Source organism: Mustela nivalis (genome assembly GCF_964662115.1).
Source record: "Mustela nivalis genome assembly, chromosome: 4".
Lineage (NCBI taxonomy): Eukaryota > Metazoa > Chordata > Mammalia > Carnivora > Mustelidae > Mustela > Mustela nivalis.
In genome coordinates this window covers 84,091,036-84,103,773 of record NC_139023.1, presented here as the reverse complement: position 1 = coordinate 84,103,773, position 12,738 = coordinate 84,091,036, and the positions used below count along the sequence as shown (strand labels likewise).

The following is a 12,738-nucleotide window of genomic DNA, read 5'->3' as shown; positions in this document are numbered from 1 at the left end:
CTCAGCTGCAACCACCCAGAAAACTATGCAGAAAACTCAGTATCTGTGCTACCCATTCTGACTCCATCCCTGAGATCCTTGCCGGTATTTCTAACTCTGTAGTGGACAAACCAACCTGGAGGTTCTGTTGGCATCAGAAGCACAACATATCAGAAACTTAAGTTTTCCCCTTTCTCCTTTTGGCATTCAGCTTTCTTTTAATGGTGTTGCCTTGCTTTCTTCATCTCCGTGTGCTAGCCAAGAGTCATCCTCTCCCTCTATACTCAGTCAATGGACAAGTTCTCATGTTTCTTCTTTACTAATGCCTCTGGCACCCATTCTTTTCTGTGCGATCTTCCTGCCAAGATTTTAGTTCAGCCCACAATTACATCATGCCTGCACTATTACAATAAAAATTAACTTTCTTCCCTGACTCTGGTTTCTAATCCCTCCGATCTATATACCACACTGTACTGCATGATTTTGGAGCCTTCACTGTGTCCGAGGCACCCTAAGTCCTGAGGACTTGGACCATCTAGCTACCACAAAGAGAACAGTTCAGTATAGGAGAGAATTTTGTAATTTTGTAATTATAGTATAGTGACAAGTGTGTAGTTTAAGCACAGAAGGGGTGGAGAGAACGACGTACTCAAGGCTATCTGAAGAAATCAGTAGAAGCTTCGGGCAATTAATGATTTTTGGAAAGACTGAGAAGTAGCTGATCAACGAATAAAGGATGAAAGACCTTCTAGGCAAAGACAGTCACAGGCGTAAGGTCAGGGAACGCTGCAGAAGCATAGTGTCAGGGAAGCAAAGCTGCTTGGCATGGTTGGTGTGGGTGAGGAATGGGCCTCGTATACCACATGAAAAATTCACACTCCTCTCTGTATCTAACACGAGAAAAAGCTGAAGTGTTTAAACTGGGCAATAACATGACTAGTTTACATTTTATGGTAATTCATCACTCAGTGTTGTAGGAAGTGATCTGGAGGAAGCCAAGCCTGGGTCAGTGCGTGAAAGAGCAGTGGCAGTAATCTGAACCAGCTTGGGCATCCAGGGGCTCAGCTTTAACAGTGATACCCCCTTCCTCAGAGTCTTTCAGCTTCCACTTTGCTATGGCATAATGCCCAGTCTCCATATTCCGGTCACTCCATAAAAGGCCCCAGTTTATTCTGCCCCAGTCTTCAGCACATGGCCTAACTTGCAGGCTCCCTGGATCACTTTCTACTCCTGGGAAAAGAATCTGTGCTTTCTCAAGCCTTACGGCCTTGTTCAGGTTCTTCTGTGTCCTCGTTCAAGGTTCTGCGAACTGTAGTCCGCAGGCTAGATTTGGCCCAGTGCCTGCATTTGTAAATAAAGTTGTATTGGAATAAAGCCATGCCCCACTCATGTACGTCTTGTCCACGGCTGCTTTTGTACTTCAGTGGCAAGTTGAGTATTGTAGCAGAGCTCTTCAGGCCTCCAAAGCCATATGCACTAACACTGGCCTTTTACAGAAAAAAATCTGCTGACTCCTGACCTGGAATAGCTTTCTCCCTTTTCACCACTATTGTAAGATGGGTAGCCCCTTTAAAATCCAGCTTCAATTTTGCCTTCCTCAAGGAAAGCTTTCTTTTAATCATTCCACTCAAAAGCGGTCTCTGCGGCTTTTGAAGACCTAGAGGAGTGCTTCTGGACAGTTTCATAACACTCAAATGTATTGCCTGGTTTTGTACTTATTTTTCTTTCTCTCTTTCTTCTATCTAGCATGTAAGCTTGAGGGCAAGATTTGTGCCTTCTAATCCATATGTCTTTTAGTCTGCCTACCCATTTAACTCAGTATGTAGGTGGATTATAATAGATTATATATGACAGATTATTAAATTATAACTACATATGTATATGTGCTCTGTTATGTGTGTAATCCTAGACATTTAATTCTCAGAATGTACCAATTACAATTCCAAATGCATCTCACATATTACATTCAATATTCAAGACTATGAAGTGAAAGGAATGTATATGTGATCCACACTTTATAGGTGGAAAGAAAAGGCTTAGCAAGGTTGAGGAATTTAATGAATTGAAGTGTTATGAGTCAGGTGAAAATTCATGCCCAAGTGAATTGTGTTTCAAAGCACAGTCTCTTTAACTACTACTAAATTATCATATTCTAGTAACATACTGCACAGTGTTGTATGATTCTAGTAGATCTCAGAAAGAGGCAAAAAAAAAAAAAAAGATTAAAAAATTAAATTGGGGCATTTTAGCTTTACAAGTGCAAAAATTATTGATTTAGATTGTAGATAATAATGATGTCAGTTTACACCAATAATTTGAAATAACATTTCTTATTCTTTAATCAGTAACACATTTGCTGATTTGCATTGAATCAAATCAATGTAAACCAATGCTACATTGAAATCCCTTAAACAAAAAGAGTCTCCTTCAGCCTTAGCCAGCAGTAATTTCTTGTCTCCATTGGGTCTGCTCAGGCTGCTTTTTACCTCTTTTATACTGTGTTCCAATGGACCAGGTGTGTTGATGTCATTAAGACAGAAGTTCCAACTCTAGATTTACCATTTTTAGGTGGTATGCTTTGTTGTGCAACTATATGAGTCTCTCTTAGACTCAGATTCCTCATCTATAAAAAATCCAAAACAAAACCAAAGTGTCAGGACTGTTTTTGAAGTTAAATATATAAAATGCCTTGTAGTGTGCTCAGTACACACAAAAGCACAGTAAGATGCTACAAATCTTTAAAGACTACATAGATGTTTAGATGTTAAAAAGATAGCACAAAACCCAATCTAATTGAGTTTATCCCTTAGAAGAAATTAATGTGGACCAGAGAAGGAAAGATCTCCAAATAGGGATGAGAACCAAACCAAGACTGAAGTGATAGAGGGAAGGCAAACCTGGGCCTTTATCTTTGCCATCTATCCATTGTGTCCCTTCTCTCTGTGTGTGCATGTGCCTGTGTGTGTGCGTGTGTGTTTTAATTTATAAGTATAAATTGCATGAAACTGGTATTATAGATATTATGAAACATTACAGAACATTTCATATTTAATATCAACTTTTGATATACTTCAGAATCAGGTAGTCTAGAAAAAAATCTTATTTTAACATGACAATTTATTCTTTAATGTTCAAAAATAGTAAAGATGCTAATTACTTTTACACAAATAATCATATGCCCCATATGTATAATAGCATAAAATAGCATGAAATAAAGAAAAAGAATTTATAATACAAGATTTCATTATGCATTATTTCATTAAACCTGGACAAGAACTCACATCATTTACCTTTCAGCACATTGCTCTTTCTTTATACACATGGTCTTGTCATATACAAAAATCCAAATCTAAATTTGAATGCATTTTTCATTACTCTAATTTTATTTTTATTTGTGAATGATTGAAGGGATATTTAATTGACCCTGCTCTTTGCTGTCAAAGAGCTGTAAAAAAGTTTATGATGCTGTGAATTACTCTTTTTACCCTGTGAAGTTACTTGGCAATTTCTACATCCACTGATGTAGGGAAACAGGATTCCCCAGAATAAAATCACTCAATTCTCATAATTCAGATTCTTAAAGAATTTATTGAAGAGGTAGAACAATTTGGTTACCTCATGAGTCTGAATTTCTAACTGTAAAAATTCAATTATAAGCCTCGGATATTTTTATTTTGACAAAGCAGCTAGATGTATAGTGTGTAAGGGCAGTAATTATACTGTATAAAGAGTCACTTCTGGTCCAGGAAAAGCTATTCTTATTTACTCTTGATCCTGGCATGTGGGTGTGCCAAGAAGTGTTAAAAATCTGAGTGATATCAAGTACTTTATAAATACTGAAGTCATTTTTCAGCCAAAACTCCCTCTCTACTTTTTTTTTTTCCATTTTGCTATCATTGTATAGGACTTCTATTTTTTAAAAAATATCAGCTCCCCAACAGTTCATTATTTCTTTAAAAAAGGATGAAAATGCTGAAATGTTTGTTTTAAACTGTGAGCTTAATGGAAGGAATGTGCACTCTACTTGCTGCAATGTAGGTCTTTTTTTTTACTGTCTCTGGTAGATACTTACTGTTGCTATGTTTTCATGGGCACAAACCAAACTATAGAAACATGCAGTCGATTCCAACAAGGGCATTTCTTTGTTGGCATCAAGGAGAAAACTTAAAGACATCCATTTCCTTGCCACTCTCCAACCTTAAAAACAATGGGCCACAGCCAGCTTCTGAACCTTCAAGCTTAGCTACTTCTTTTCTAGCAGCTTCTTTATGAAGAAGAGGGAAGCTATTCTCAGTGGAAACTCTTGCCTATTAACCAATGTGGTTAGCATCAGAATACCCATGAAAATGTCATACCTCTCCTGACAGCAGGAAAGAAAAGCATAGCCATATGAGGAATGACAAATGAGAGAATTAGTAAGTAGGAATGTCTTTGTATAAATAATCTGTTCTTTAGTTGTTCTGGGTAGTCAATGGATGTCAAATACAGTGTTTTGTCTTTAAAATAAGATCTTCAACTGATCTCTGGTTTATTATGGTACACAGCAGAAAAATAACTTTTAGATTCATTTAACAGATGTTCGTTTGTGATCCTGGCCACTAACCACAATATTAGAGCAAGGCCCTGGTTTATGCTTTCAGGTTCACTTATTTATAACACAATAGTCTTCTGGGTATATTTTGGGGCCTTGCATGATCCAAGAAATTTATAGAACTTGTGAGGACCTGCTTGAGCTCACTAGACATTTCACAGTAAAGATTGTCAATTAGATGTTCACATAAAATTTGAAATATTTATCTTCTAGCCATATTTTTTAACTGTTGTGTGATCATACATCTAGTGATTATTTTTTTACATTTCTGTCTCAGTTTTTAAATTTTAGTGAATAGATGCTACAACATAATAACCAGAAAAAATCCACCCATCTCTGCTCTCTTTAGTTATAGGATCACTGGTGGAAACTCTCAGTTCACCATCAACCCATCCACGGGACAAATCATCACAAGTGCATTGCTAGACAGGGAAACAAAAGAGAATTATACTTTAGTTGTGATTTCCAGTGATGCTGGATCCCCAGAAGCTCTTTCCAGTTCTACCAGTGTGCTCGTCACTGTGACTGATGTCAATGACAATCCGCCAAGATTTCAGCATCATCCATATGTTACACACATCCCGTCTCCTACTCCTGCAGGTAATGAAGCCAACTCTGAGGTCTCATGGATTAATGCAAATTATATACATTGGGCATTTTCTATAAATGTATTTCTGTTACTTTTACGTGAATATTTCTGATATAGCCTAGGTTTGGAAATCCTCTAAAATCCAGCTCGTTTCAACTAATGAAACTGAAGGAACATTGAATCTCAAATTAATTCTTTTATCCTATGCCAGTTGTGTTTAAATATTTTATAATTGCTACATCTTTCCTGGTACTTATTTTTTAATATTACTTGAATATTTTCAGATGACTAAAATAGCCACTTTGTATCAAGAAGAGTTCTGCCCTGAGATATTATTTGTTTGTAAATTCCCTGAAAGGAGGGACATTGTTCTGTTTCATTTTGTTTTTCTTCCTGCCTTTCTTTCTTTCTTTCTTTCTTTCTTTCTTTCTTTCTTTCTTTCTTTCTCCCATATCCTAGCACTTGAAACATCTGGGAAGTAATAAGCATTCATCACCAGTGTGCTCGTCACTGTGACTGTTGTTGATATCTATTTGTTATAGAAAATAAATATTTGGGGTGCCTGGGTGGCTCAGTGGGTTAAAGCCTCTGCCTTCAGCTCAGCTCATAATTCCAGGGTCCTCGGATTGAGCTCCACATCAGGCTCTCTGCTCAGCAGGGAGCCTACTTCTCCCTCTCTCTCTCTGCCTGCCTCTCTGCCTACTGTGATCTCTGTCTGTCAAATAAATAAATAAAATCTTAAAAAAAAAGAAAAGAAATATTTTACTTCAATCTTTCATAGATAGGTTTTCAAAAATATTTAATAAGTGAATACTTCTAATGAATTATTCTTATTAATATTTTATTGCAGCTTTGGTGGATGAAGGTTTTATGTTAGTAAGTTTATGAAGACATTAATGAGCACTTTCATATGACAATATGAATTTCTTTTTCTTCATTTAAATTCAGTTTGGTTTTATTAGCTTGTTTATAAATAATGGCAGGCTCTCTTAAGAACTGCACAAATAATCTGCATTTGTAATATTTGAGATGCATTTCCAAACAGGAAAATATACAAATATAGGTCAAAATTAATTTGATCTGCCTTGCTTTAAAATATTTTTAATTAGAAGGAAAAATAAATGGATCCAGGATTTCTCCTCTCATTGATCTTTGATCTTATATTCACTTGAGAATGTCAAATTGATATCAATTCAAAGTATGAACTGCATAAATTTTGTGCCAATTTTTTATCAAAAGGAAATGTCAGTATCAAAGTCATATATGCTTAATGAAGGCCTTTAGCTGAAATGATGCTGGCAGGCATGATTCTAATCACATCTAATGTGTGGTGATGCAATGTAACATCCCCTATAAAAAAAGACTGTGTATGTAATGCTGAAGCATCTTTTCCTCATTAGACTTATTATAATTAATCAGAATCACTAACCTTATTAAAAGTCTTTTCACTTTTGTCACAAACTTTACTGTAGGGGTATGAGTGCAGGTTTGGAAAAGGTTTCTGAATGAGCATATCAAAAACATGTCCTTATGGTAGTTTTTCTGCATATTCCTGTTATAATCCTCCTGCTACAATCTGTTCTTTTGGCATTTGTCCCAAGCACTAACTTTTGGAATCCAAATTGAGTCCATTCTTCCTCAGTTCTTATTTCATACTACTTTATAATTGTTCTAATTGATTTCTGGATATATATATATATATATATATATATATATATATATATATAAAATCTCCATGTGATAATAACTCACAGATAAAAGAATGCTACTACAAAACAGTGGATATAAAGAATCAAAATAATTTTCTAAAACAAATTAAAAATTTTGTTGATGTGATTACCTATACGACAATTCAAAGATGTTTAAAGACATAACAGAGCCATTATCTTTTCTCATTGGGTAGAAACAGAGCTTTTAATAGACTCCTCTAGTATCATGTTTGTTGGAAGTTGTGTTATATACAGATTTTCCTCCTAGGAACTATAATTCTGAATGATTAGGCATTGCTCTTCCCTGTGCTTCTCTCAAAGGCATACTGAAAAATATTAAATCCAGTAGACCATATGGGTTTTAGTTAGAAAATGGCAGGTCAGTCCCTGAAGACTACCATTAAATAGATTTGACTTGGGAACTTCAGAGATAATATAGGAGTTACTGTTCTCCCCCAGTAATCATGAGAAAGTAAAGTGATATTAGGGAGCAATATAATATTTTGTATACATTAATCTACTAGCAAATGTTTTATTTGGGTTTCGTGTGATTGTAACTGCACACTTCCTCTTTTCATAGGTTCCTTCGTCTTTGCAGTTACAGTCACAGATGCTGATATTGGACCCAATTCTGAACTGCATTATTCTCTTTCGGGTAGAAACTCTGAAAAATTTCACATTGACCCACTGAGAGGAGCCATTATGGCAGCTGGACCACTAAATGGGGCTTCAGAAGTGACATTTTCTGTACATGTAAAAGACAGTGGCTCATTTCCAAAGACAGATTCTACAACAGTGACTGTTAGATTTGTGAACAAGGCAGATTTCCCTAAAGTCAGAGCCAAAGAACAGACTTTCATGTTTCCTGAAAACCAGCCAGTCGGCACTCTTGTCACCGCCCTCACGGGGTCCTCCTTGAGGGGAGAACCTTTGTCCTATTATATTGCAAGTGGAAACCTTGGCAATACATTCCAAATCGATCAATTAACAGGGCAGGTATCCATTAGTCAACCTCTGGATTTTGAAAAGATACAAAAATATGTCATATGGATAGAAGCCAGGGATGGAGGCTTCCCTCCTTTATCCTCTTATGAGAAACTTGACTTAACAGTCTTAGATGTCAATGATAATTCCCCGGTTTTTAAGGAAGATCCATTTGTATCTGAAATATTGGAAAATCTTTCTCCTCGCAAAATACTTACTGTTTCAGCAACGGATAAGGACAGTGGACCCAATGGACAGTTAGATTATGAAATTGTTAGTGGTAACAAAGAACACAGTTTCGCTATTAACCATGCCACTGGTGAAATTAGAAGCATTCGGCCATTAGACAGGGAAAAAATATCACAGTATGTGCTTATCATAAAGTCTTCAGACAAAGGCTCCCCTTCTCAGAGTACCTCAGTAAAAGTCATTATTAACATCTTGGATGAAAATGATAATGCCCCTAGGTTTTCTCAGATATTCAGTGCCTATATTCCTGAAAATTCCCCGTTAGGATACACAGTTACACGAGTCACAACTTCTGATGAAGACATTGGTATGAATGCAATCAGTAGATATTCTATAACAGACACAAGTCTTCCATTTACAATTAATCCCAGCACAGGAGATATTGTAATAAGTAGACCTTTAAATAGAGAAGATACGGACCGTTACAGAATCCGAGTTTCTGCACACGATTCTGGGTGGACTGTAAGTACAGATGTGACAATATTTGTGACGGACATCAATGACAATGCTCCAAGATTTAGCAAACCCTCTTACTACTTAGATTGCCCTGAACTTCCTGAAATTGGCTCCAAAGTGACTCAGGTATCTGCAACAGATCCTGATGAGGGATCAAATGGACAAGTGTTTTATTTTATAAAATCTCAGTCAGAGTACTTTAGGATTAATGCCACCACTGGAGAGATTTTCAATAAACAGGTCTTAAAATACCAGAACGTCAGTGGCTTCAGTAATGTGAACATCAACAGACATAGTTTTATAGTGACATCTTCAGATCGAGGTAATCCCTCATTACTTAGTGAGACAACAGTTACCATCAACACAGTGGACAGTAATGACAATGCGCCACAATTTCTTAAACCTAAATATTTCACTCCGGTCACCAAAACTGTTAAAGTTGGTACTAAGTTAATCAAAGTTACTGCCGTAGATGACAGAGATTTTGGTGTGAATTCTGAGGTGGAATATTTGATTTCTACTGGAAATCAGTTTGGAAAATTTAAGTTGGACAATAGTACAGGGTGGATTTCGGTGGCATCTTCGCTCATTTCTGACTTGAATCAAAACTTTCTGATCACTGTCACTGCAAGAGATAAAGGAAACCCTCCACTTTCATCCCAAGCTACTGTTCAAATAATTGTCACCGAGGAAAACTATCATACACCTGAATTCTCTCAAAGTCACATGAGTGCAACCATCCCCGAAAGCCACAGTATCGGGGCCGTAGTCAGAACTGTTTCTGCAAGAGACAGAGACGCAGCCATGAATGGCTTGATTAGGTACAGTATTTCTTCAGGAAATGAAGAAGGCATTTTTGCCATCAATTCCTCCACAGGTGTATTAACACTAGCCAAAGCTCTTGATTATGAGTTATGCCAGAAACATGAAATGACGGTTAGCGCAACAGATGGAGGATGGGTTGCAAGAACTGGTTACTGCAGTGTGACTGTAAATGTGATAGATGTGAACGACAATTCTCCAGTATTCTTTCCTGATGAATACTTCCCTACTGTTTTGGAAAATGCCCCAAGTGGAACAACAGTCATCCACTTAAATGCAACAGATGCTGACTCTGGAACCAACGCAGTGATTGCGTACGCTGTACAGTCATCTGACAGTGACCTGTTTGTCATTGATCCTAACACAGGAGTCATTACCACTCAAGGCTTCTTGGATTTTGAAACCAAACAGAGCTACCATCTTACTGTGAAAGCCTTCAATGTCCCTGATGAGGAAAGGTGCAGTTTTGCCACTGTTAATATACAATTAAAAGGGACGAATGAATATGTGCCTCGCTTTGTTTCCAAACTTTACTATTTTGAAATCTCAGAAGCAGCTCCTAAAGGCACTATTGTTGGAGAAGTGTTTGCCAGTGACCGTGATTTGGGCACTGATGGGGAGGTACACTATTTGATTTTTGGTAACAGCCGAAAGAAGGGTTTCCAGATCAATAAGAAGACTGGACAGATTTATGTTTCTGGACTTCTGGATAGGGAAAGAGAAGAAAGGGTATCTTTGAAGGTGTTGGCCAAGAATTTTGGTAGCATCAGGGGTGCAGATATCGATGAGGTCACTGTAAACATCACTGTGCTTGATGCCAATGACCCACCCATTTTTAGTTTAAATATCTACAGTGTTCAGATCAGTGAAGGAGTCCCCACCGGGACTCATGTGACATTTGTCAGTGCCTTTGACTCAGACTCTGTCCCCAGCTGGAGCAGGTTCTCTTACTTCATTGGATCAGGGAATGAAAACGGTGCCTTTTCCATTAATCCACAGACAGGACAGATCACTGTTACTGCGGAATTAGATAGAGAAACCCTACCTATCTATAATCTCACGGTTTTGGCTGTTGATTCAGGGACCCCTTCAGCTACAGGAAGTGCTTCCCTGCTAGTTACCCTCGAAGATATAAATGATAATGGACCTATGTTGACCATCACCGAAGGTGAAGTTATGGAAAACAAACGGCCGGGAACTCTGGTCATGACCCTTCAGTCCACTGACCCCGATCTCCCTCCCAATCAAGGTCCCTTTACCTATTACTTGCTGAGCACAGGTCCTGCTACCAATTATTTTAGTCTGAACACTGCTGGAATTCTGAGCACAACCAGAGAGATTGACAGAGAACAGATTGCAGACTTCTATCTGTCTGTGATTACCAGGGATTCTGGTATTCCCCAAATGTCTTCCACAGCAACCGTGCATATCACCGTTATAGACCAAAATGATAATCCTTCCCAGTCTCGGACCGTGGAGATATTTGTTAATTATTATGGCAATTTGTTTCCTGGTGGGATTTTGGGTTCTGTGAAGCCACAGGATCCGGATGTGCTAGACACCTTCCACTGCTCCCTGACTTCGGGAGTTACAAGCCTGTTCAGTATTCCAAGAGGTACTTGTGATCTAAATTCACAGCCGAGGTCAACAGATGGCACATTTGATCTCACTGTCCTTAGCAATGATGGAGTTCACAGCACAGTCACGAGCGATATCCGAGTTTTCTTTGCTGGATTTTCTAACTCTACAGTGGATAACAGCATCCTACTGCGTCTCAGTGTTCCAACAGTAAAGGACTTCCTGACTAACCACTACCTTCATTTTCTACGCATTGCTGGCTCCCAACTGACAGGCCTAGGGACTGCTGTGCAACTTTATGGTGCATATGAGGAGAACAATAAAACGTTTCTTTTAGCAGCCGTGAAGCGGAACAATAATCAGTATGTGAATCCCAGTGGTGTAGCCACCTTCTTTGAAAGCATCAAAGAGATCCTTCTCCGGCAGAGTGGAGTAAAGGTAGAATCTGTGGACCATGACTCATGTATTCATGGCCCATGCCAGAACGGAGGGAGCTGTATAAGAAGACTGGCTGTGAGCTCTGTATTAAAGAGCCATGAGAGTCTTCCTGTCATCATTGTGGCAAATGAACCTCTGCAGCCTTTCTTATGCAAGTGTCTGCCAGGTTACGCTGGTAGCTGGTGTGAAATAGATATAGACGAATGCCTTCCATCACCTTGCCACAATGGTGGGACCTGTCACAATTTAGTAGGAGGATTTTCCTGCAGCTGCCCAGATGGCTTCACTGGCAGGGCCTGTGAGAGAGACATCAACGAGTGTCTGTCGGGTCCATGCAAGAACGGTGCTGTCTGCCAAAATGTTCCAGGAAGCTTCAGCTGTGTTTGCAAAACTGGATACACAGGTATGATGGTGTTTGGCTCTTTCCCTAAGACTTTAGCTGTGTCAAGTATATCAGAAACCAGTGGATTTTGACATTTTTTAATGATTTTTTCTAACAACGGGCATAATCGTAGCTCATGTTTCCAACACTCAGTACTGGCCGATGCTGTTGTAGGCCCTTTATCTGTATTTATTTTATTTACTTCTTACCAGAAACCTATGAGATTAGGATAATTATTTTCCAGTTTTTACAGAAAAGAAGCTGAAGCAGAGGGCAGGTAAGTCAGTTTTCTGAGGCAACCCAGATTTGCCACAGCGTCAGGTAATAAGCCTACACAGTTATTTCCAGAGTTTGAGCTCTTAGTCAATCTGGTAAGTGTCTTGTACAAGAGCAAAAAGGGTATAATACCTTCAAATGGGAGTGTTCCAAAGTTTAAAGGACATACTATGTTTAAAGCCTAAGACCTAGACTACTTTATGTCCTAATTAACTGCTAACAATTAGTGCTGTTTGATTCTTCTATCATCACCACTTTTATGATCTTTTAAGATCATTGTCATCATTATTACTGAAATATGATCCACACTGTCACAACAGAGCAAAAGCAGTGTTTCAAGATTAAAATTAAAACGCCTTGTTATTTCTACTCTCAGGTAAAAAGCATAATAATAGCCGACTTCTTTGGTAAGCCGCAACAAAACTGAAGCATAATTAACCTTGGCATTTTAGAAGCATAATAAGATATAGGACATCAAATACCTTTCACTAGTCTTTGGCATCTTAATAAGATATGGTGTGCAAATTACAAATATCTCTATTGGTTTCTACATCTATCATCTATCTACCTATTTACCTATCATCCATCTATCTATCTATCTATCCAAAATCTATTTGTTACCTGATCAGTTGTTGGTACACCTTCAAATGTGTATAAATATTATGCTGTTAATAAGCATATGTTA

The 12,738-nt window shown here is 38.0% G+C and overlaps 1 protein-coding gene across 1 annotated transcript in view; it reads left to right on the top strand.

The window, feature by feature from the left end:
- FAT4 (FAT atypical cadherin 4) overlaps nt 1–12,738 on the top strand; it is a 179,732-nt gene that overhangs the window by 129,398 nt on the left and 37,596 nt on the right. The window contains exons 9-10 of the mRNA XM_082727577.1: nt 4,920–5,170; nt 7,449–11,798. Coding sequence (XP_082583703.1) covers nt 4,920–5,170; nt 7,449–11,798 — 4,601 coding nt within the window. The remainder of the gene's footprint in view (nt 1–4,919; nt 5,171–7,448; nt 11,799–12,738) is intronic.